We start from the raw sequence: 25889 nt of genomic DNA on the forward strand, positions 1-25889 counted from the left end.
ATTCAACACTTTGTAGAAGACATAAATACAACACCCTTGGGGCAGGATGAGAGGCTGAGGAGGAAGAAGTAGAACTGCTGACCCAAGCCCTGTGAGATCTTCCCGGCTCAAGGACTGCACAAGTTTCAATGGCCAGGTTTGCAAAGCATGTATTTTATTCATCTAGAGGCGAACAAACAGGCCTGCGTCCTCTTCTAGGTCTTGGTGAAAACTTACAAGGCTTTGTCTTTTTTTTTTAAACCATTACCTTGATCTTTAACTAATTATTTTAATAAGCTTTGGACAAAGCTCATTAAAATAGTTTCGGGACCAGTCTGGCCAACTGGTGAAACCCTGTCTCCACCTAAAATACAATAATTTGCTGATATGATGGCACATGCCTATAATCCCCACTACTGGGGAGGCTGAGGCAGGAGAAATCGCTTGAACTTTGGAGGCAGAGGTTGCAGTGAGCCGAGATTGCACTATTGCACTCCTGCCTGGGTAATAGAGCGAGACGCTATCTGAGAAAAAAAAAGAAAAGAGAAAAAGGTTCTTTGTAGGTGTGATTAAGTTAAGAACCTTGAGATGAGAGCTTCCTTTTGATGGCCCTAAATGCCATCGAAAGCATTATCATAGGAGAGAGAGAGAGGACACACAGATGAGGTGGCCATGTGGGCCCTGAGGTAGAGTCTGGAGTGACACAGCCACACGGGGAGGGTTGTGGAAATACCAGCAGCTGGAAGAGGCTGGGGATGGCTTCTCGAGAGCCTCTGAATGGAGGAGGCCCTTGATTTCACCCCAGTGATGCTGATGTTGAATTTAAGAGAATATATTTCTGTTGTTTGAAGCCACCAAGGTTGTAGCAATATGTTGCAGGAGCTGCAGGAAATTAACACAGGGACAAAAAAGCTTAGATCTCCACTATGAGAGCCGACCGGCAAAGCCTATGGATTCCTTCTCAGAACAATTGTTTTAAATCACACAATAAAATACATAGGCGTATGCTGTAAGCCAAATATATTGAAATACAGATTCTAGAACATAAGAAAATAAATTCGTGCAGCTTTGAGCACATGAATCAAGACGATACATTTCACATATAGGCAAGTTAAAGATGATTTTATTTGTGAACGACATCAGCATGTTTCAAAACAGGCTGCTGCTCAGCTTGACTCAGCACATTGAACTGTGTGGACTGGCCTGCAGGAAGAAATGTGGGGGTCACGTGTCATCTACGGAGGGGTCTCACACTGGCTGTTGCTTTGCAGGCATGATGAGAGTAGACAGTGTCCCAGGATAGTTACAGTAACTGCAAGGTCATTTTGCAAATATCTTGTGTTCTCTGGTGTCTAAGAGCTGGGGACTGCTGATGCTCTGTGGTTTGTTCTATATTCATAATTAAAGGAGATGCTGAATTTCAATTCATGAACCTTTGAGTGGAAGAAAGTACAGAGGAGCAGCAGCTTGAGTGGCCAGGGGGAGTATGGGGTCAAATCTGCAGGGAGGCCGAGGACGGCCAGGCTTGGTGTTCAAGAGAATGGAGACCTGTGCAGGAGCGGGACCCCTCACGCGGGCACCCTGTGAAGCGGGAGGCGCAGCGAATTAGACGGGGTGTCAGGCTGACTGTGAAATATGACGGATTAACAGCCGAGGCTGGTGGTGTGACCTGCTTTCAGACACTTCATTTAGAAGTTATCATTTTGCTGGATGCTTCCTATAATTTGTGATGATGCTGATTGTGATAAATCATGAGTTTCTGGCAAACTCTGCCAGCCCGCTCCAATGGCTGAACAGAGAAAATGTGTAATTCTGTGGGAACATTCATGCCACGAATGAGAGCAGGGGTCTGGCTGTAACAACAGAATGCTCAGTCAGTGAACAAAGTAATTAAATCAAGCTAATTAAATCACAATAAAAATAATTTTAATTTAATTAATTTCTTTGCACTGATTGAACATTATGTTGAAACCAAGAGGCTTTCTGAACACTAATAGAATTTAGGACCTGGGACACCAAAGTTGTGGTCACTGGTGTGGGACATGGGTTATTGTCGAGGGAATGAAATTAAATACATTTAAGCAGATGCTGGAATGTTGACTGAAGCACAAATAGAAATGATTTTGGAATCAAGATAATAGGGTCTCTTCCCTTCTCAGTTAGATTTCTGTACGCACTGGGCCATATAAATGTCAAATTTTGGTAATCATTTAAAAGGCCTCTATACAGTAGATGGTGCACAGTTGCCTCGCTGTGCTGGAATTGGTGAGAACCTTTAGGTCAGGAGCTCGGTGGTGAGTGGAAGTTCTAGAACACTTGCCTATTGTCACCACTGCCCCCAGCCCCGATACCTAATAAAGACCCTAGAAGCATTAGAACTGGAATCCTAAACAGGCGGTGGTGGGGTTTTTATTGTAGCATGAAAGATCTAGTGGTGGTGGGGTTTTGAATTGTAGCATGAAAGATCTAGTGGTGTGGGGTTTTTAATTGTAGCATGAAAGATCTAGGTGAGGCACATCCTGTCTAGAACAGATAATACCCAATAACCAGTTACTACTCCTTGGAAACGTGATACTGAGCATGCTGGCTCATGCCTGTAATCCCCAGTGACTCAGGAGGCTGAGGTGGGAGGATGGCTTGAGACCAGGAGTTTAAGGCTGACGTGAACCACAATCAAGCCCTCTGTACTTAGCCTGGGTAACAGAGTAAGACCCTTACTCAAAACCAAACAAAACTCCCCAAACTGAATCCTACTCTGCTCACCCCATCCACAGGGCTAAGCAGAAAGACTTACGCTAGCAGGTACTCACATAATTATTATTAAATTGAATTATTGAGGTCTCTTAAGGAATTTCTTCCCTTAGGGCTTGAAAATTAGAATGGATACTCTGTTTCCAGGGATATTTAAACATCGTACAGTTTATGAGCGGGAGGATACTCACACAAGACACCTCTCAAGGTCACCTCTCTGAGACTAATTTTGTCACGTAAGCAACACTGAAATTCTGAGTGTGTGTTAGCAGGCGCTCGCATAATTACCAACTGCGATTTTAGAGGAGTTCCGTGCTTTGGATCCCAATATTATTTATCATGCACGTTATTTTAATTAATATGTTGTGTGTGTGCCAACATTTGAACCAGACCTCATTATGAGTAGTCGGGGCGCTGCATTGTTTGTTGAGTGGAATTGTTTTGTGGGATGCAGCTGGTTTCCCTCCCTGGCAGCCAGGGAGGGGAAGGGAACCAAGGAGCCAGCATTTGCAGAAAGCCTTTGCTGCCACAGAGGTGTTTGGTGATCATCTGTCCTCGCTGACCAGCAAGGAGCTGTTTCTCCATCCAAAGGAGTGGGTGTGAGCTGCCCCTCGGGAGGACTCCAGAAGCTTAGTGAGGTTTTGCAGGGAGCATCATGGTTTGTGATACCTGAGTACTGCACCCAGTCCCAGGAAAGGAGCATACCAGGTGCCTTGGAAGAGGGAATTGGCACCTCTGCTGTTGTCCGTTGTTACGTAATCGTGCACACAGTGTGAAATCCATGGTAGCACAATGCCCATGAGCTGCAGCTGGCGGTTATCTCTCCCTGAACAATAACCAGACACCCACATCCTCCTACAGCCCAGTAGGACTTTTGGTCAGGTATTCTTTTTCCTGGTAGAGCTACCCTCCCACAGCCCCCATCAACACCTGCCCTGTCCTGAGGTTCAGAACATGAACAGTTTCCGGAAGGATTTTCCTTTCTGGAAAGGAGAACTTGCTCGACCTGCATTCCAGCCAGTTGGGTTCGCTGCAGCCCCAGCCTAGCCTGTACCCTGCCCCTGCCCCCACCCCCAGCACTTCCTGGGTCCCTCCCTCTTTCCCTCTTTCCTCACCAGTGGGAAAGGATGGTGAAGATAACCCTGGAGGAGTCTCTTTCTCCCTAGGATGTCTTTCTCATTCTAGCACCTGCTTCCCACCTGTGTGTAGCTTCTTGTCCCAGTATTTGCTAATGAGATTTAAGATCCTAGTGGCTTTAACTGCTTGTCCTCACTTACTAAGAGTCATAAAGTCTAGTTCTTTTTTTTCTTTTTTCTTTCTTTTTTTTTTTTTTTTTGAGACAGAGTTCCACTCCCAGGCTGGAGTGCAATGGCATGGCATGATCTCAGCTCACTGCAATTTCCACCTCCCAGGTTCAAGTGATTCTCTGGCTTCAGCCTCTTGAGTAGCTAGGATTACAGGTGCCTGCCACCAAGCCTGGCTACTTTTTGTATTTTTAGTAGAGACGGGGTTTCGCCCTGTTGGCCAGGCTGGTCTTGAACTCCTTATTTCGTGACCTGCCCTCCTCGGCCTCCCAAAGTGCTAGGATTATAGGCATGAGCCACTGCGCCGGGCCCATAAGGTCTAGTTCTATTCATACTATTAAAAATGCTTCAACGGATACTACCTTGCATCTGAGGTCAAATAGGTGCCCAGAAATGTGCTAAGCATGGTACCTGTATCATTTCCAAGGAATTCCATGAAGTAGATGCTATTTTTATTTTCTTCTTGTAGATGAGGAAATGGTGCCTTCGGAAGTCACAGCTTCCCCTAGGTCACAGCTGAGAAGTGGCAGAGCTGCTCGCAGAATCCAGATCCCTTATCTTTCCCAACTCCCTCCTCTTAACCCCCTTGTCTCCTCTGGAATGAATCACAGGTGGAGAAATATTCTGTAAGTGTTCTGCAAGCCTCTCAACGGTGCTGCCCACCCATACACATGAGTTCATTTGCACCCTTTGCTCAAGCTCCACAGTCCTCTCCAAATCCTCCTTTCCAGTCCTGAAAGCTGTTTTACAGAAGGAAGATTTTGGACCAACTGAGAATGTTAGGGCTATTTTTTCTTCTCTCAGAAAGTCAATTAACTACACACTGTGCATCTATATTGGTCCAAGGATTCTGTCACGGGAGGAAATCTCTTTAAAAGGTTTGACTCGGAGACCTGAGGACACCTCCAACACAGGGCTTTCAATCTGCTGTGAGTCTCCAGCCCCTGCGCATGCCCGATGTCCATGGCACTCAGCTGTGCCAGACCCTGCTGTCGGGATAACTGGCACCAGCCACGGGCAATAGATGACCTCAATCTACCAGCCTGAGAGCTCCACCTTGATCGCCACTGGTCCCCCTCTTTGATCTCTTTCTCTCTTTCTGCTCGTTGTTTCTCTTTTCCCCTCCAAATGGACTTTGTCCACTCTGGTCCCCATCCCTGTGCCAGCCCCTCTCTTTCCTGTCATCTTGACTGTGCAGTTGGCTCCACACTATGCTCGTTCAGGTGGCCTTTGCCTGCCTCATCATTCTCTGCTGAAACAGAGTAATAATAGAAAACCCAAGAAAAGAAAATATTTACCAGTCCTGAAATGGCTTGAATTAATGAAATAATGTCTTAGGGCATTTAGATTGAACCCGTGTAATTGTAGGTTGCAAAGTATAATAGTAGCTCATGCAGGGATATCATTTTGTGCTATTTTACTTTCAGGTTTTTGTTAATTCAGTGGGTTTGGTGGAATTAGAGGGCTGCTGTGAAAAAAAAAAAAAAAAGACCTGAGCAACCTGCTGACGAGAGAACGGCTTTGTCAAACTAGCAGGTAGCTGCGAGTTTAGCCTTTATCCGGCATACAATGAGGGCAATCACCAGGGCCTGTAGGAAGAGTATTGAACTGTCGACACAGGACATTTTTGTTGAAAGTAGTCCTTTTGATTTCATCTTCCCAGACTAATGTAATAAAAACAGACATTATGGAACACATTCATCTCAGTTTGATAGGGACCATCCTGAATACCCAGCAATGTGTGCAGTCATAAAGGTTATCCAACTGCTGTAAGTGACTTGGAAGATGATTGTGGATGCAAAGGTTGTGAACACCTTTTCCCAGATAAGGATGGACAGCTGTCACAGGAGCAGGCCAGTGTGCGGAGAGACTTCCCCCTTTGTTTCTACTAATGTTGAACTTTGAAACATTCTGAATTTCAGCCATGAGCTCATTTTCTGTAATTAACAAAACCTTGAGTGGTTATCTCCAAGGAAGAAGAAAGGAAAACAAAGTGAAGAATCTTGAACTTGTTTTTGCTGATCCGATGGCTGTTTCTATGGAAACAGAGACAGAGGCAGAAGCCAGCCGTGAACAGCCAGGGTCAGAGGCCTGGTTTGTGTCACTTTCTCCCACTCTCTATATTCCCGAATTCCATACTCTTTGACTCTTGGAGTTTATAACCTCAGTGGGGACCATTTGCAAAGCAAAGAACTTCACATAACTTGAGAACTTAGGAATTTTCTCTCAAACAAAAAGCTCGCAGGAATTGAGCCAAGTCTGGAACTGCGGAAGATTCGAACATACACAACCTTCTAATTTCTTTAACTACCTGAAGCATTCCAACTTTGCTGGAAACATGGTAAACGTTATTCCCAACATTTACATGTGTGCTTGCTAAGGTGCTGTTTTTCATACACTTGCTGAAGGGCACTGAAAGGAACTGCGTATTCTCCATCAATTAAATCCTGCCGCGAGCTAATAGGTAACATGGTAGTGGCATTAGAATGAGAACAGGTGGGTAATTGCAGACTGAATTTGAAACAGTATAGTAGTATCGTTCCTCAAACTGAATAAAAGGCATGACTCGATATTTCTTTGAGACTGGAAAGGCTTATGTGTCATTGTTTTCATCATTGCTGTTGAGTTCACTGTAGTTTAGACTATTCATTTGCTCATGCATTCATTCAGTAAGCTGCCTTTGAGTAGTCACTGTGTGCTAGGATTCAGGTATCAGATTCTGGGAGTTCAGACAGAAGACACAGTCTCTGCTGTCAGGCAAGTGACAGTCCAGTGTCATTTCTAAGACAAAGCAGATGGTTACAATGGAACGTGATGAGTGCTGCGATAGGGAGATGCCCAGGGTGCCCGGGGAGCCGGCGGGGAGCCACATACCCAGCTTTGTGTGTGTGCATGCTCACATGTCTGGAAGTACGTAGTGTTTTAAGAGTGGCTTCCTGATGGAAACAATGTCTAAAATAAATCTTGAAGGATAAATGGAAGTTAGACAATGAAATGGAAATGGGTTATGTTGCAGACAAGAGCAAATGACATCCCAAGAACTACCAGTTACTCTGTGAGAGCTACAGTTACCTGCGTCATAATGTTTGAGTCTGGAGACATTGGCAGTGCTCTTGAGTTTCACGCTAAGTTGCCTATTTGTTGGAAGAAGGAAGGAAGGAAACAAGGAACGATAGCAGGGAGTCATTGAAGAGTAGGAAGGGATCTAAGATTTACTTTCTTCTTGGACCTGGTGATTAAAAAAATAAGTTATATCTTTTAATAGTTAACCTCTGAACCTCAGTTTCCTCATTTATGAAAAAAATAGATCCTTACTTCACAGGGATGTTATGAGGGGCAAACAAGATACTGATACCAGGCACTAAGTATAGTTCTTGGCACTTCACTCATGCTCGGTAACAATGGTCATCATTATAGTGATAAGCATGGAGGAAAGAGGCTATAATAAAAGAGCCAACGAGAGCCAGTGTGGTGGCCCGAGCCTGTAGTCCCAGCTACTCAGAGGCTTAGGAGGGAGGATTGCTTGAGCTCAGGAGTTTGAGACTATGGTAAGTTGTGATTGTGCCACTGCAGTCCAGCCTGGATGACAGAGCAAGACCAAGTCTTCTAAGAAAACTTAACAAATAATAAAAGTGCTAGGGAGAGATGACAGCAGTCTGAAATGGGATGGGGAGCAAGCCAGGAATCTGAGAGACACCTAGGGAGGTAGGATTTGCAGGGCTGGTGAGTGGCAGATGTATAGGTGGTGAGGGAGTCAATAATGGCTTCTGATCCCTGGTTAAGTGTGTGGCTGTCCCCTCACTGAGATGGAAGCAGAGTGAGCAGGGAATGTTCACAAAGAGAAAGACCGTCCAACACCCAAACACAACTCCATTCTTAATCCGCAGAGCTTTTCAAAATTGGACTGCAATCTGGACCCTGTAGAGACTGGGGAGTGCAGAGACATCTTCAGGGAAGCGGTGTGGGGGAGAAGTTAGTAGCAGCCTAGATGATTTCTCCTCAATGCTGAGAAGAGGAGGTACAGGTAGTCTTCTCAGCCTGCCTGCCTGCCAGATACTGGTGCCTGGGCCAGCTTCTCTCCAGGTCCCAGACCACCTGTAAGAATCAAGCTGCTCCCATGGGCCCAGGTTCCTCATCAGGACACATGATCTGTGATGCTGGTAACCTTTGATCTTCCCTACACACCAGACTCAGAGTCATTCTACATAAACCAGCTGCTGAAAAAAAAAAAAGAGTTATGAATCCTAATTCTCAGTGTGCTAGCCAGAGCAATAAAATTTATTCTCAATACTAATTCTGCAATTTAAGTTTATTATCTTTGTGCTTTACAGTATCCATGCAGTAAAATCTATTCCCAAGAGTATGATTACAATTTCCAGCTACTTAAGAAGGAATTATATTTTTGTTTATGTTTTAAAGCCACAGCAATAAAATTTAACACCAACAATAATACTCCAACTTTGTATGCCTTAAAACTTGCCGTAAATGATAACTGTGAAAAGAATGTAGGTAAACATGTAAAGGTTTTTTTTTCCAGGAGAAAGCAGCTTTTCTGGTTTGTCTTATAGTGAGGTTCAGATTCTTTTTTGTGACAGGGTCTTGCTCTGTCATCCAGGCTGGAGTGCAGTGACATGAGCAAAGTTCACTGCAGCCTCGATCTCTCAGCCTCAAATGATCCTCCTACCTCAGTCTCCCGAGTAGCTGAGACTACAGGTGTGGGCCATGATGCCAGCTAATTAAAAACAATTTTTTTTTTAAGCAGAGATGGGGGTCTTCCTATGTTGCCCTGGCTGGCCTTCAACTCCTGAACTCAAGTGATCCTCCTGCCTTGGCCTCCCAAAGTGTTGAGATTACAGGTGTGAGCCACTGCCCTAGCTCCAGATTCTTCTTTTTTTTTTTTTTTGAGATGGAGTTTTGCTCTTGTTGCCTAGGCTGGAGTGCAATGGTGTCATCCTGGCTCACTGCAATTTCTGCCTCCTGGGTTCAAGCGATTCTCCTGCCTCAGCCTCCCAAGTAGCTGGAATTACAGGCATGCACCACCACACCCAGCTAATTTTTGTATTTAGTAGAGATGGGGTTTCACTATATTAGTCAGGCTGGTCTCAAACTCTTGACCTCAGGTGATCCACCCACCTTGGCCTGCCAAAGGGCAGATTCTTAACAGAGCATTGGAAACACACTCCTTTCCACTTAGTCCACAAGTTTTATTTATTCCACCTCCTGAACATTTCTTGAATTGACCCATTTCCCTGTCTACATGACCCCTGACGCTATGTGCTATTGCTCTAGTCTAGAGGGCTACTATCTTGTGCCGGGGCAAGTAACATGGGCATTTCCGTGTCCACTTTCCCACTGTATAATCAAATCTCCACAAAGCAGCTAAGAAAACTTCTCAAAACACAAATCTTGCCAGTTTTTAGGAAAACCTGGGAAATAGAAAACAAGTTATATGATACTGCAAGAAAGCAATCAGCTAAGTGCAGAATGTGAACAGTGTTCATGGGAGATGACCTGGTTCCTCCACTAAATCTGTGGCATAAAAGAGGCAGAGGAAGGGATGGAGGAAGCAACAGTGATGGAATGGAAGACAACCAAGAACTATGAACACAACACCCAGGGATTGTCGATGGATTTGTGTGGCTTTTGATTCCAACAAGCTAACTGTGTAAAGACAGTTTTGCAAAAATCAGGGAGGTCTGACTATGGTGTGGATGTTAGATGATGCTGAAGAACTGCTGTTAGTTTTGTTGAGAACATGTTTGTTATTAAAGCAAAGGCTTTATCCATTAGAGGTGCTCGCTTGGGTATTTACAGAGAAAGTGATGTGATGTCTTGCATTTGTACTAGAATACATCAGGGTGGATGGGTGGTGGGGATGGGCAAGAATCAAGATTGCCAAAATGTGGAAATTTGTTGAAGTCAGGATGAGTACACAAGGGTCCATTATGTCTACTCTGGTGAATGTTGGAAAAGTGGCAAAATTAAAAGTAAAAAATTTGAAAGAATAGGCTAGATGAAACATTTGTTCTTTTTAATAGTAACTGGTGTATTCAACAAAGATTTTTATTCAACACCTATATCAAGTAACATAATTTTGTTTATTTGCGACAGAGTCTCATTCTGTCACCCACACTGGAGTGCAGTGGCACAATCTTGGCTCACTGCAACCTCCACCTCCTGGGTTCAAGCAATTCTCCTGCCTCAGAATCCTGAGTAGCTGGGATTATAGGCACTCACCACCACAACACTTGGCTATTTTTTTTTTTTTTTTTTGCATTTTAGTAGAGACAGGTTTTCATCATGTTGGCCAGGCTGGTCTTAAACTCCTGACCTCAAGTGATCCGCCTGCCATAGCCTCCCAAAGTGCTGAGATTACAGGTGTGAGCCACCATGCCCAACCAATTAACACATTTTTTTTTAACTCAATACCTATCTTATGCAAAATTGAGTAAGATGCAGCTTGTGTTTCCCAGAAGCATACCATCTGGTAGGAAATGAAAGACCTACATTTGTGAAAAGCTAAATAGTAGTGATAATAATAACGATATAAGACCTAAGTCAACAGCATACAAAATAGTCAAGATCTAGCACAAAAAGGTTCAAGGTACAGAACTCTGTGCATGGTATGCTACGTTTTGAATATGTAAAGATGAACAAAGAATCTCTAGTCTTATTTGTTCTAGTCATATTTGTATAGGCATAAAGAAAGTCAGCAAGGGCACACATGAAGCTGAAACATTGTTATCTATTTAGGAGAGGAGAGAACCAAGGCAGAAAAAACTTTGTACTGAACAGCTTTTATACTTTCTGGTTTTGGAAAACATGTGAATGCATTGCATATTCACCAATTTAAAGTGAAAAATACTCTCATCTCCTCCGTCACAGCAGATCCTTATCAGATCCTATTACCCTTGGCATATAATCAGAAGTCCTTTTCCTGGCTTTTCAGGATGGCCACGATGTGCTTCTGTGTCCTCTTGCCTCATGCTTGTCAGCACTTGAACTCTGAGCTCCCCCATGCTGGACTCTGCAGACTCTCGGCTCTGCCGTGCTCCCTCTAATGTGGGAGTCAACAAGTTGGGACCTCTGCTTGACTTGTTCTCCTTCACCTTTTGGCCTGACCAAGCCCCACTCCTTTTCTTTTCTTCTTCATTTTTTTTCTTTTTTTTTTTTTGATGTGGAGTCTTGCTCTGTTGCCCAGGCTAGAGTGCAGTGGCATGATCTGGGCTCACAGCAACCTCTGTCTCTGGGGTTTAAGTGATTCTCCTGCCTCAGCCACCCAAGGAGCTGGGATTACAGGTTCACATCACCATGCCCTGCTAATTTTTGTATTTTTAGTATAGACAGGGTTTCACCATGTTGGCCAGGCTGGTCTTGAACTCCTGACCTCAAGTGATCCTCCTGCCTTGGCCTCCAGAGGTGCTGGGATTACAGGCTTGAGCCACCACACCCTGCCCCCTGCTCCTTCTTTAGGTTCCTTCTGAGATGCCACTTTCTCAGAGCAGCCTTCCCAGGCCTTCCCCTGAACCCAGTCAGCTCTTTGCTTAAGCCCCTTCACTATATGCTCCCAAAGAACATGGGCGCACGTCTCTTCCGGTAAGGTAACATATCCAATTTGTAAGTAATTGTCTGACTTCATCTTTTTTCACTTATCCGTAAGGGCACAGCTATGTCTTGTTTTTTTTTTCCCCTCGTGTTCGATCACCTATTTCCAAGCTTCATATTGAGTGGAGTTTAACATAGAATGCTTAGGAGGAGTCACCGTTATAGGAAATAAAGAGAAGATTGTTTTGCCTGTGAATAACACATAGACTGCAGGAAGAGATGGAGTTTCCCCGAGAAGCAAAGAAAGGGAAAGGCTGCTAGAATGATCAGAAAGAGGTGGACGAGATGTAAACCAGAGGAGCCATCTGAAGCAGAGGTCTTCCTCAAATCAGTGTAGCGGAGACAGACATTTGTACTGGAGAGAAATAGACCTTCCAAAGTTTATTCAAAAGCAGAGAGAAGCAACTGGGGTTTGGGTTCTTAGAGAGTGTCCCTGTTTGGGAGGTCAGTGAAGCTCTAGCAGCTGCACGAACGCTCCATGGAGGTATCTACAAGCACACGTTTTTTCCTGAGTAAACTCGATTGCTTTTTGAGGATTCTAAAAGCCTGGAGATTTAAGAACTAAAGATCTTGTCAGACTTAGGCAAACTAAGAAGAGCAAGACATGACCCGTGAGACAAGGAGAAGTGGGAGGTGAATTTGAGAAGCGTTTGAGAGAAAAGAGCAGCAGTGAAGGAATGGGAGGCGGCGTGGAGGGCGTTTGGGAAGGTCATGGAAGGAGCCCTGTCAGGGCCTGGATTGCCAGCAAGTCGTTTCCTTGAACCCTGCTTTCACTATGAGGAAGAAGAAAGGGGGCTGGATCACTAAAAAGCACCTCCTTATCAGCCTCCTACAGCGGCCATGAGGGGTTGAGAAAGACCCCTAAGACCTGGAAAACAGTGGGGTTTGTTCTTGCTTTAATCTGTTCTTTCTGTCATTTCCATCACACATGATGTACAGATGATGATGGTCACCACTGACAGGTGGGGAGGGCTGCCCCAGCTTGCTCTCTAGATCTCAACACCTCTCTGGAACTGTGAAGAGAGACTTCCAGCCTCTCCCCACCCTACACGGTCCAATCCCAGTTAACGTCTATACTGCCAGTGTGGAATGGCTATGCTTCGTTCCTGTCACGTCTCCAGCATGGAACTTTGCTCTAGCACCTGGCACTCTAGAGAGTGGGAAGAAAACTCATGGCCCCGCCTTGTGCCCTCATCTGTGCTCCTCTTGCTGGCAGGTGTCCCTGAGCCAATTGCTTTACCCCTGTGTCTCAGGCCTCTCATCTATTAAATGGGCATGACAGTCATCCTGAGCCCAGTGGGCTGTGGTGAGGATAATCTGGTTTAATACGCAGGAAACCCTTAGGGCAGCCCTAACCACACAGGGTGCTTCATGGTTGGCCCCTCTGAGTGCCTCCCAGCCTGGTAGAAGCGCAGCTCCTTCTGAACAGCTGGGATGAGTCAGCCCTATAGTGGCCCCACTGCGTGGTGGCTAGCACTGCTTCTTACCGACCTACCCCATCAGCCATTTCTCTAGAGCTACCATCCAGCGGTAGGTTTAAGATGATGCTTGCCTGTCCCTGGGGCAGGCAAGTTTTCGTCCAGTGCTTCTCCTGTCTTTGGGGAGCAGGGAGGTGCCATTTTCTTTTCAAGGCCATGGAGCGAAAGTCAGAAGATGTGTTTTTATTCTTTTTCTGCCACCTTGTGATTTTGAGATTCTGAACGAGCTCCTTTCCACCACGGAGCCTTTCTGTCTTTGCTTCTAAACTGAATAAGTTGGGAAGGTGCATTAGTCTGCGAGGACTACCATTACAAAGTGCCGTAGACCTGGTGGCTTAAACAGCAGAAATGTGTTTCTTCACAGTTTTGAAGGCTGGAAGTCCAAGGTCAAGGTGTTAGCAGCATTGGTGTCTCCTGAGGCCCCTCTCCTTGGCTTGCAGATGGCCATCTTCTCCTCGTGTCTTCACATGGTCCTGCCGCTGTGTATGTCTGTGTCCTAATTTCTTCTTTTTTTTTTTTTTTTTTTTTGAGACTCTTGTTACCCAGACTGGAGTGCAATGGCACGGTCTCAGCTCACCACAACCTCCGTCTTCTGGGTTCAAGCAATTCTCCTGCCTCAGCCTCCCGAGTACCTGGGACCTAATTTCTCATAGGGACATCAGTTGTATTGGATGAGGGCCCACCCTAGTGACTTCCTTTTAACACAGTTATCTCTTTAAAAGCCCTGTCTCCAAATACAGTCACTCTGAGGGGGTTAGGACTTCAATATATAAATTTGAGGGGCACATAATATATCCCATAGCAGAAGGTTGAACAAGAAACTGTATGTTAAAACTTGGCATAAAGCAAGCATTTGGTAAACAGTAGTTAAATATATTGATGCATGTCACTGCACCGTATTTTGCTAAGTGAACCTGTGGTCTGTGAAGGAGGATGAAGCTTCTGTTCTGACTTTGCTGAATTAGTAATCAGGCCCTATTTTCTTCTGTTTCCCAGTGCAGATCTCTTACAGCTATGCCTCTCTACCTAATGGGCTACCACTGGCAAGAGGTAAATGAACGGCGAGCTGATAACATAAAAAAAAATTTTTTTTGGCTGCAATGCCATTGAATGGAAAAATCTGTTTGGTAAATCTCCTTAGTCTACATATTATTAGGGTTATTACGGCACCATCTCTTTTGTCTGGATTTTGCTTTTACTGGTCACATGCTCGGTGTCACTGGAACACAAGCTCACAGTTGGCATCTTATGAATAAAGGAAAGTCTGCCTGAGCCATTCGGGTTGTGTGCGATATCTTCACAAAATGGCTTTTCAGTATCTCTTCAGTTAAAACAAAAGCAAGCAAACAGCAGCTATCACAACAACAACACAATGAAGACAGAGGGAGAAAGAGCTACTTGGTTCCAGATACAAGAAAAGTGGAAATTTCTCTTTTAGCTGGATCAGTCTCTTGGAAATGCCACCACCAGGCCCAGCTCTGACAGTTTCAGAACGGTAGTTCCTACTGGTATTGGGCCTCTGTTCTCTTTCTTCTTGTTCCCAGGTTCCTGCCTCCGACAAATGCCACCACCAGTTATGTATTCCTTTGCGTGGTGCTCTGGTGGCTGTCTGTCACTCAAAATGTCCCTCTATCTGAGGTTAATGACTGTGAGCAAGGACTAGCTCATTGGCACCTACCCTTCTTTAGGAGAGAAGCACCAGAGGCTTTCAAGCCCCGTGAGATTGCCTGCAACCTCTGACTCTCCAAGGCCTCTACATCCTGACCTTCTCTGCTCTTTTAGTTAATGACAATTATAATGTTCAAGAGGCACACCACTGAGGCAAGAGGCCTCAGCTAATTGGGCTACATGATTAAATGGAGGAAGATTCCCGCCCCCTCATCCCCACCCTGGTACACAGAAACGTATATTTCAAGAGTATAAATAATGAATTTGAGGGAAAAAATGATCTGAAACGTAATAGAGATTTAAAAGAAAAAAAATTCACTTTGGATTTTGGGAAAAAATATCCCTGATTGCAATTTTGGATTTTCCTGATGGATGGGTTTGCTTCAGGTGGGGGGATGTCAAAGGCTCAGGTGTGTGTGACGGGGGATGGTGGACTGCAGCTGCAGTGCGGAGAGGCCAGATGGCTTGTAAGGAAGGAGTGAAAACTCAGGGAATTCTAATGATGAGAAGCCCTCAAAGAGCTTTCAGAGAGCAGGCAGACACGCTGGGAATCCTGGGAGCTGTCGCAATTAGCATCTAGAAATGATTGTAGGACATCCTTGACTAAAATACAGGCCTACAGCACAACACAGACTCAGCATCTGGAGTCTGTGCTGAGAACAAACAAACCAGCCGACCATATACATATTTAGCATCTATATACGTGCATATATATTTATAGATCATATACAAATTATATACATACATAAAGGTTGTGCACATTGTTAAATCTATGCTGATTAGAATGGCATCAAATGGAGGGGGTTGCTGACCACAGGGTTCACAGTCTCCATCTGTCATGAACTCTCCCATGTCGCTATCAGGAATGAGTCCCTGGCTACCTTTCCGGGAAGGGAATGGCTTCCTGTGGTGATGAATGATGCCAGCCAAGCGCAGGCTGAGGCACGCTCTCCACCCTCTCTAGAAGTTGTGCCACCAGTGAAAGGTGAGGCTGCCACCATCACTCAGGCCATAGCGCAGCTCTTTCAAGCTGAGAAGAGCCTAAGACTTCTGTTTCTTTTAAACAATACAGGATCACCTCGAATAGCCAATGTTCTAATACTCAAGTGGAGTTTGCTCAAAAAGAGCTCATAGCCCTTTGGGGACTCTTCCTAGTTTTTAATGTCTGTGTGTGTGTGTGTGGAGGATGATGGGAAAGTTGGGAACAGGATGGAGGGAAGGCATCATCATCTTCCTCTTTTTTAGAAAAACAGATGCAGTGAGCTTGTGATTTGCAGGTCATCTCTCATAAGAAAGGACTCCTCGTTGAGTGCTCTCTACAGAAGATGTAAGACAAAAGGAGAATAGTGCCTGGTCCCACTCTTTTACTGACAGTGCTGGGGCTGGTAGTTGGCAGCGATTTGAGAGCAGGACATGCAGAGGGAGAGGAGGGATGCTGAGTCAATGCTGGAGGGCTGGCTGGCAAGCCCTTACCCACACCCTACCTACTTCCTGCCTCTCCCACTGTCATCTGCCGCTTCAGACCCCTCGGTCTTATTCAGTGAACTTACTTGACCTTGACTCCACTGCCGCAATGCCACACCGGAATACCCGACTTAAGTTTCATGTGAAGTGTTTGCCCTGGTGGTGAGGGGTAAGGGTGGGGGCATCCTGTCTTCTTTGTGGCCATGAGAGCCTGCCTGCCTGTTTGGCTACCGTCACACTTGATGACACAGGAGATGGATTAGGGGACAAAAAAGAATTCCTGCTGAGCTTGGGGGTACTGTAGGAATTCCATTTACTTCCCCTGCCCCCGCGCCTCTGGCTGATTGTGCCTTTTCGAGCAATGCTGCATTTTCTGCTATTTGGGTTTGTTCTGGGTCTTTGGAGGGGAATAAATATGACCCTGAAAGTCTCAGTTAAAAATGAAGAATCCACAGCAAAGCAGTGTATTTGTATTTTTTGCAGCTTTCCCTGCACCTGTTGTAGAGGCATCTCACCGGGTGTCAGCTGAGTTGCAGGTAAAGTGGCTTGGGCTGCCAGACTCTGCCTGCTGGGATTTCCTTTCTTCTTTTTCTTTTTTTCCCAGTATTTATTTGCTCTCAGGAAGTGCTGCAAAACACATTGAGGATGAGAAAAAAAAAAAAAAAAAAAAAAGCACAGAGATGAGCCTCCCAGGTTTTACAGCCCAGGGTAGTTTGGGAATGCAGGAGACAGTGCTGCCATTCAGGGCCAGTGTCTTGGGGCGTGATGGGCACGTGTGGGATCGAGGTGGCAGGGGGTGGAGTGCAGGGTAGGGGAGGACTAGTAATAGCATTCGAGATCCAAATCTCACTCTAAAGCCAGCTCAGAGCTAAACCAGGGTGTTTAGCTTTAAGACAGAGCAAGACTTCTAGCTGGTTAATTCCCCTCAGCTTAGTGCTCAGTGCTACCGGCTGGCAGTTACTGTGCAAAGGAACATAGGCAGAGAGCCAAGAGGAGAGGGAGCAACCTGGCTGAAGCTGAACTGAGCAGAGGCCTAGGAAGAGGTGTGACAGGCCAGAAATCAGAATGAGGACATGGAATAGCATTCCATGAGGAAGTGAAACATGGAATAGCATTCCATGAGGGTATGGTGGAAAGGCATTGCGATTTGGGGGCAGAAGACCTGCTTCTCACCTCTGCCCTTTATGAACTGGGAGGCTTTAGGAAAGAGATTTACCATCTGTAAAATGGAGCCACTAATCATCTCCACCCTTCTTACCTCACAAGGATATTGTGAGAATTAAATGAAAACCTGAAAGCCCCACAACCCCAAACCCATGCCAACACACTGGTTGGCCAACTGCGATCACCTAACACATGTGGTAGATTAAAAAAATAGTATAAAACAGAAAATAGATAAAAGCTGATTAATCAAAAAAACAAGAGAGAGCTAGGTAGAGAAGATAAGAAAGAACCCAATAGTGATGGTGTTGGCAAAGGCATCAGACTCACTCAAAAATGGTGAAAGAGAGTGGCAGTGCCCAATGGCTGTATAGCAGTACTCTTGCTATGAACACCTGGAGTACCAGCTACTGTGCTTAGTGGGGGAGGGAAGTGCAGGGAGAAGGGTTCACAGGGGAGAAATGACTGGGGGAAGGTAGGTAAGAGGAAGTCCAACAACTTTCTGTTGTCTGTTTTAGGGAGGCTGAAGGGATAGACAGGAAGTTGCATAATAATCAGACAGATGGAGTTGGCTTGGATGGGTCACACTTGAAAGCAAGGAAAGCTGCATCTGAAGCCTGAGGCAGGTCACCTTAATTGAAATTCGAGATAGAGGAGTTCTTTCTTCAAAACGGCAATCTAAGGAAGAGACTTAACATTTTCTCGGGAAAGACAGTATTCACTGATTTGCTTTTAATCCAGTGATTTGGTTGGAACTGGAAATTAAAGCAAACATAAAGCAGACCCGAGAAAGAGAGTCCCATCTCTAACTGAGGAGAGGGCAAGTCAAGCTTCCGGAATTGAGTGCTGTGAGATGAAAAGGAAAGGATTTCTGGAAAAAGGTGACAACATCCTTTCTCCTCTCAGGAAGGGAGCCGGTGAACGTGGAGTGATTGTCGTTGATTTAAGGGGTATAAGTTGAGAAGCAAAGGACAGCTAAGGTTTAAAGGGCTTCTCTGAGTAGTTCTTTTGTTCATGGGCAAGATGTGGCTGCTGATGGGTTCAAGGGGAGTGGGAGGGCGCGGGAGAAGTGGGAGGGATGATGGATTGCCGATGAACCTATGAAGAATGAGGCAAAGCAGCATGAAACCATTTGTTTGGGCTTTATAGATTTTCTAATAAAAGCGTCAGGGATTTTTCACACCATTTTGAAAATGTCATCAAATGCAAAACAGTTCTCCTCATGCTGGTGACAAAGGCTGCATTTCCAATGGTAAATTCCAGCTCAAGACGTAATAACAAACCTTGTCGGGTTTTCCTCCAAGTCAAGCCAGGGGTCAGGGTTGGTCCAGGATCCTTCATCAGGGTGACCTTTGACCCTTCACAGTGATTGAACCCTCCCAGTAGAACCCAGAACTTTCCTGGTTGTGTGGTATTTTGCAAGTGACTGAGGGCTAGTATTAGCCCAGTGAGAGCACCAGGGAGTTCACTTTTGATCCATATTTGGGGAGTGGAGTTCAAATATCTGAGCCTCTGACTCAGTCAGGTTCTTCCTGGTGCAGCCATTAAAAATATCTTTCAATGCACTTTCTTGTCTGTAGTTTCCCCCACTTGCAATCCACCTCACACACTCCCTCAAAGTTATTAATATTATTATTTTGGAGCATCTCTGCATCTCTCATCAAGTGACAGCTCCACTCCAAACCCTTCAATGACTCCCCTGTGCTTTTTGCTGTTTCCATTTCATTATATATATATATATTTTTTGACATAGGGTCTTGCTACATTGCCCAGGCTGGTCTTGGGTTCACTTGAACTCCTGGGTTCAAGTGATCCTCCTGCCTCAGCCTTCTGAGAGGCTGGGACTACAGGTGCACACTACCATGCCTGGCTCCCATAAGATTTGTATTTAACTTGAGATCCAAAATGCCATTATTTCAAAACATAATCCACATCAGACTGATGACTAAGAAATTTCATGTCCTTTCTTCACACCGCGCTTCAGCATCCAGTGTGTGTTTTCCCAGTTACAGCACATCTCAATGTGGAGATTAAATTTGATTGGATATACTTAATCTGTATTTTACTTTTGCAAGATTTACAGGTGTAAGAGAAGATTCACAAACCAAGTTGTCCAAACACACTTACAGTTTTCTAATAATGGAATCAACTATTTGTCTTTAAGCTGAATTAAATTTGAATCAAATGAGAAACCTTTTCTTACTGCAGAGAAGTTTCCCATTGTACGGATGGACCATTCTCCTTTGCCTTTGAAATCAAGTGTAAATTCCTTTAACTGGCTTTCTGCATCCTCATTCCTTTGCAGCCTTATCATCTATCATTCCTCGGCATGTATCGTAGGCACTGGCCGAACTCAACCTACTTTACCCCACCCCCAATGCTTTGCCCTCTGGCTCTGCACTGCTGGGGTATCCTTCCTTACTCAATCGCTGCCTATTAAAATCCCACCATTCCTTCAAGATTTGTCTCAGAAGTCACTTTCATGAAATCTTTCCCGACTCTCTCAGTCTGTCAACTGTGATTTCTCCTTTCTTTTGAAACTTCAAAGCATGTTGGTGCCTTCAATCAACACACTTTTTTTTTTTTTTTTTTTGAGACAGGGTCTTGCTTTGTTGCCCAGGCTGGAGTGCAGTGGTGCAATCTTGGTTCACCGCAACCTCTGCCTCTTGGGCTCAAGTGATCCTTTCACCTCAGCCTCCTGAGTAGCTGGTACTACGGGCACATGTTACCATGCCTGGCTAATTTTTGTATTTGTTGTAGAGATAGGGTTTTGGCACGAACTCCTGGGCTCAAGGGGTCCTCTTGACTTGGCCTTCCAAAGTGCTGGGATTACAGACGAGCAACCGGACCCAGCTGATCAGTCCACTTTAACACGTATTCTAGCTCCCGTATGATTGTTTAATCCAAGACGCTCATCTCCTTGAAGTAGAAAATCATGGCTTATACACTTTTTGGCCCCCATACTTACCATCTGCAATGAAGTTTGAGCTGCCTCCTCGTGGGCCACCATGGCTGGGGAAGAGAGAAGACTCCCATAAGATTTGTATTTAACTTAAGAGATCCAAAATGCCATCATTTCAAAACATAATCCACATCAGAATGATGACTAAGAAATTTCATGTCCTTTCTTCACACCGCGCTTCAGCATCCAGTGTGTGTTTTCCCAGTTACAGCACATCTCAATGTGGAGATTAAATTTGATTGGATATACTTAATCTGTCTTCTTTTTGGGTTCTTCTCTATTAAGTTTTCCTTGATAAAAGGATCATATATGGTGGGGGGCCTAGTAGAAAAGGACAAAAGAAGGCAAGGCCGTGGGGTTTTATGTGTTGGTCTAGTCTAGCACATTAAATCTGCTGCTTGCATTTTGCTTTTGCTCATGTGTCTTTCCTGAGCCCAGAAGCAGAGGCCAAGAGTGGACTTGCAAATATGCTGTCCTCTTCCCTTGCTGGCTCTCAGATAGTTGACAGTGGGCCCGCAGCCAAGGAAGGAGGCCTGCAAATTCATGACAGGATTATCGAGGTCAACGGCAAAGACTTATCCAGAGCAACTCATGACCAGGCTGTGGAAGCTTTCAAGACAGCCAAGGAGCCCATAGTGGTACAGGTGTTGAGAAGAACGCTGAGGACCAAAATGTTCACACCTCCGTCAGAGTCGCAGCTGGTAGACACAGGAACCCAAACCGACATCACCTTTGAACACATCATGGCCCTCACTAAGATGTCCTCTCCCAGCCTGCCTGTGCTGGATCCCTATCTCTTGCCAGAGGAGTAAGTAACATAATCTTGAACCCCTAATGCATTAAGTAAAGAAGTATTTTGAAGTTGGTTATTTTCCCTTCCATGTGGTGAAAAAAATTAATGCACCCTATAATTTATGATTGTTTTAATAATTTATGATTATTATAAGGGAAGAGGTACACAGAAGACAGACAGATAGATAGATAGATAGATAGATAGATAGATAGATAGATAGATATAGTGGTTTCTGAGAAAGCTCTGTTACACTTGAGTAACTTCTAGAGGGGTTTGCTCTAGTGGGGATCTCTGGTTGGGTCCTGATCCTAACATTTCCTCTTGGATCTTCTAAGCATGAGGGTGTCACTGGATGCCCTCCAACACTGGAAGGGGTCACTTTTAAGGATTAGAGAGAACATAGGAATTATCTTTTTTGACTTAAAAAGTATGGCTCTGGGAGGGGATAGAGGGAAGGCAATAAGGGTTACCATGACTTTTCTCTAAACAACACAGGGATCAACTCAACAGTCTCGCCACCTTCTTCCTGTCAGCAGCCACCAACATGCTGGAAGTCAGGTAAGCTGAGTCTAGGCAAGAGCTTTGTAGCATGCAGGAAGAGCACTTTGAGAAGCTTAATACAGCAGTTCCCAGGCACATGTTTTTGCTTCCGGAAGCCCCTGCAAGGATAACTGGCCATAGTCTGTTAGTCACAGTGTTTGATGGTTTAGCCCAGGATCTACTTGTGCTTTATGTCAGAATCCTGAACCAGTCGGTCTTATGCCCGAGTTTCCATATCTGGGAGGGATTGTTACCTGTCATTTCTGGTAATCCAACCAAACGTTATGACTGTTTTAGCTTTAAGATGGAAAGACCTGCAGCCTTATTTATTCATCCGTCCATTCGTTCATCTGCTTAGCAGATATGTATGATGTAACTGCCATGCACTAGAAGGATACAGCAGTGAGCCAAACAGCCAAAGTCCCTGACCTCATACACAGACTGGCACGAGTAAATATAGATACACAATATCGGGTGGTGAAAAAATTCTCAAAAGAAAGGTAAAGATAGGAGGGGACAGAAGGTAATTGAGTGCAATTTATCTAAAAAAGCCTCATCTGAGGGCGAGACATTTGAGCAGGCATCTGAATGAGGTAAGTGCATCCTTGGGGAACCTTGCAGGTACCTGCAGAGAGAGAGAGAGGAGTTGATTCAGACAAATGAATAATAATAAGTTCTATGAGCCTCAGTTTCCATGGTTTAAAATAAGGCTAATAATGCCCACCTGGCAAGGGGCTTGTGTAGATTAAATGCAATAATGCATATAAAATGCTTCACACATGGTAGAAAGCCTCTGGTGGGTGTTTCAATGTTAGTGGATGCTCCTTTATGTATCTTGGGTGAGCAGATTGGGAGCTCATTCTTCTTCCCCAGGACCACTTCAATCTGCAGTCTCTCCAGGCCTCTTTTTCAGCCTGTAAAGGGAGGTAACAACCTTTGTCCCTTCCTCAAAGTAATGCAGGCAGCTAGGTGAGGAAGGAACCATAAGAATGCACTGAGCCAGCTCTTGGGAGAAAAGGTCCCCAGAAAGCCAGAGCCCTGTGAGAGGCCAGCCCCGACTGAAGGCTCAGCTCAGACTCCAGGACCAGGCCTGGCCTTTAAAAATGTGGGGTTTAGACTGAGGCAGAGACAGATTTGCTAGCACATGAGAGAGTTGGGAAGAGAGCCAGCCCCCAGGATGGAGGCTCCGCAGAAGCGCAGGCTCAGAGTGACCGCCAGGAAGCAACAAAGCAGCCACACAAACAGGAAGCTGGCGACAGGGTGGGGCCTGTGCTGCGGGCCTGGAGGAGCCAACAGCAGGGCTGCGGGGGAGCTGGGATGCAGCCTTGTTGCACCCTGGGTCAGGAAGGGAGGCTTCTGCCTAGGCCCGAGGAGAGGGTTACCTGCCATTCAAGTACCAAATAAAGCTTCCCCTTTCGCTTTTCTTAAAAAGACATCAGAAAGCGGCCTATTTTGTAACCCTCTCCCTAACTCCCACCTCCCACCTCTGTTGGGGAAGGTTTTTTTTTTTAAACTTCCTTCTTACCGATGTACATATCCACCTGGTAATTAATGAAATGCCATTTCATCCCAAGGTCTGTCATTGCACTCTGCTGATTCCAGAAGCTAGGAATCCATGCCAACCTTATTATTTAGAAAACCACCCAATAGGGGCATCCTGCAGATGACAGACTCCCAAGACAACAGGATCTGCATCTAAAATAACAGGAGTAGATTGCAGATTGATTCACGGGACCCAGCACTGAGCAGCCCAAACTCCATCTTTCCAAGTTCCATCTCCGAACTCCTGGAGTCTCAAAATTGATAGAACAGCCTGAAGCCATTGAACAGAGTTATGTTGGCAATCACCTTTCTCATTCTCTCATATGGGTGCCAATACATCAATAGGACCCAGGCAAGGGAACAACAAGGTGGCTTTATTTAGCATTATGACAAGCAAATACTTGAATACCAAAAAGCACATGAGCTTTACAGCAGCAGGGAAAAAAGAAAAAAGAAAAAGCCCCCACATGGATGCCTGCCTCCATCTCCAGTGGCCCTGCGCTGTGCAAAAAGGAGATTGCTAACAAAAAGGTTATTCAGCGCTTCTCCGAATAAACCCAAAGGTAACAAGTATGGACGGAGCAGATGTCAGGAGGCTGAGCGCTACTTTGGAAAACTGCCGAGATATTTAAAAATAGCGCTTTCTTATTAACCCGAGCATAATGCTGAAAGTCCTTTAAAATAAAACTTCCCAGATGCCACCTGCATCTGACATGGCAATAGGATGAATGCCAGTGTGCCCACTGATACTGGAAACGCTCTCAAGAAACAGCCTCGACTGATTGTTCCGGCACAAACAAATCACAAACTAATTTATGTATTCCTGCAGCTGCACCCCAGCCGAGGCGGGGGAGTCGGACCAATTCACAGTTGACTAGTGCTGCCTCATTCTTTGCAGATTTTGGCATTTAACTATAATTAAGATTTATTGTTCACTAGCTTGCAGGTCAGGGCAAGCATGACAATATGGGTGACTTTTCTGTTTACTAGTGAAATGTCTGGTAGGAGGAAGCCTCAAACCTTCCAAGCAGAACTTGACAGAAATAAATAGCACCTCCTCTCTCCAGGACTACCGCATTACCGATTTTAATCAGATGTGAGGAGTCACTTGAAGGGAGGGCAGGGACAGATCGGAAAGAGCTAGTGAACTGTGCTGTTGCGTTTGTACCAGAAGGGGAATGGCCAGAAGCCAAGTCAATTATTGCTGATCTTCTGGATTTGGAGAAGGGATTGTCTGCTTGATGTGGGAGGGAGGGAGCCCTTGATGCTGACAAAGGTTCTGCAGAGACTGCGACCTGCAGTTTTTCATGGCCTCTCCTTGCCATTGGAAGGAGAACCATTCCTCATCTCTTCTCACTCTCAAGGATGCCGTTGGACCAGATCAGATGGCCCCAGGACTAGGGAGGCAGGGATCAGCAGTCAGCGGCAGCTCACCTGCCTTTACGGTCTGTCTGCTGCGGTCCTGGGCAGGTGACCCACGGCACAGTGGGTGTGAAGGAACAGACCGTTCGTGAGCAGACAGATGAAGAAGGGCCTCCGATCCCCACTGCTTTATTAGAAGGCAGAAATGCTAACGTGCAATGTGCTTCCATTTTCTAGCATCTGTAATTGATCGTATATCACCGTTGGGGCTCCTTGGGATAATTTTGTCGGTGTCCATATAAAACAGAAAAACATCACTCACAAGGACCAGAGGTTTGGAGCCTGAGCCTGTTGTGTTTCTCTTGTTCCCTGACAGAGGAGCAGGGAAAATCCTTTGCCCTTCTGTAGCACCACTGACTACAGAATGTAATGGTGTATAACCATGTAAAAAACGCCTTTGTATCTCACCTTAACCTGTAAAGCGTTCAAAATATGGCTTTTGAATATTCACACAACACGTTAGGAAACAATTAAAGGTGAAATGAGTGAGTGAGAAAATTGGGTGATTCCTGCGTTCTTCTGTTTCATGCTGCCTGCTAACAGTGCTGCCAGTTCCTGGAAGCCGAAGTTCCTGGTTTGAGTCAGCACGGTAGTAATGCGGGACCTAATTCCAGCACATTTGTTTTTCTCTTTATCAGAAAAGGATCTCAAGATTCTGAGAAGTAAAAGGAAACTTTTGTTTTGACATTAGGAGAAGGCTGTAAAAGCAAGCATTTTCCCCAAAGGTAAAAAGTGTGAAATTAAATTTAGTCGTGTGTAGATATGAGAGTGGAAAAAGGCTTTAAAAGAAAACTTTTCATCTATTTTAGCAACTGAAGGTGTTTCATGGTGCCAGATGCCAGAGTGCTTGTGCTGTGGAATCCAGTTCAATTAAAGTGTCACTGAACCACGGAAGAGGAAAATAGAATTGTGGAAGGATGGATTCTAATTCTAACATTTAGATTTGGCTGTTAGTAATTTTAACACTTAAAAAATCAAATTCCTGGTTGCACTAAAGTCACTATCCTTAGTATAATTTTCACATTTTGCCAGTTAAATCAGCACCACTCTATCCTAAGGAAACCTGAGACAGGCACAGAAAGGTTCCAGTAAGTCTCCCAGAGAGCAAAGCTGATCCTCAATGTAAGCCTGGTCTACTGAGCCTGGTACTTTGAACTTGGCAATGTCCTGTATGGTCATCTCCTGAGAATGCCAGCGGCCACCACACCGCTCTCCCGCAT

At 45.1% G+C, this 25889-nt stretch overlaps 1 protein-coding gene across 1 annotated transcript; it reads left to right on the forward strand.

Annotated features, from left to right (window-relative positions):
* LOC118148489 (E3 ubiquitin-protein ligase PDZRN3-like) lies at positions 1 to 25167 on the forward strand. The gene is made up of 4 exons (XM_035276990.3): positions 1 to 136; positions 20811 to 21180; positions 21661 to 21723; positions 23280 to 25167. The coding sequence occupies exons 2-4, from the start codon at positions 20840 to 20842 to the stop codon at positions 23299 to 23301; spliced, it is 426 nt and encodes a 141-aa protein (XP_035132881.3). The 5' UTR covers positions 1 to 136; positions 20811 to 20839; the 3' UTR covers positions 23302 to 25167.
* Positions 25168 to 25889: the final 722 nt, after the last annotated feature.

Source organism: Callithrix jacchus, chromosome 16, assembly GCF_049354715.1.
Source record: "Callithrix jacchus isolate 240 chromosome 16, calJac240_pri, whole genome shotgun sequence".
Lineage (NCBI taxonomy): Eukaryota > Metazoa > Chordata > Mammalia > Primates > Cebidae > Callithrix > Callithrix jacchus.

Bases quoted from the DNA above. Each gene is read 5' to 3' on its own strand.
- LOC118148489 (XM_035276990.3), top strand. From the start codon at position 20,840: ATGCTGTCCTCTTCCCTTGCTGGCTCTCAGATAGTTGACAGTGGGCCC. The intron at 21,181-21,660 runs GTAAGTAACATA...TAAACAACACAG, and splicing joins CCCTATCTCTTGCCAGAGGA to GGATCAACTCAACAGTCTCG. The intron at 21,724-23,279 runs GTAAGCTGAGTC...TTTCATCCCAAG, and splicing joins ACCAACATGCTGGAAGTCAG to GTCTGTCATTGCACTCTGCT.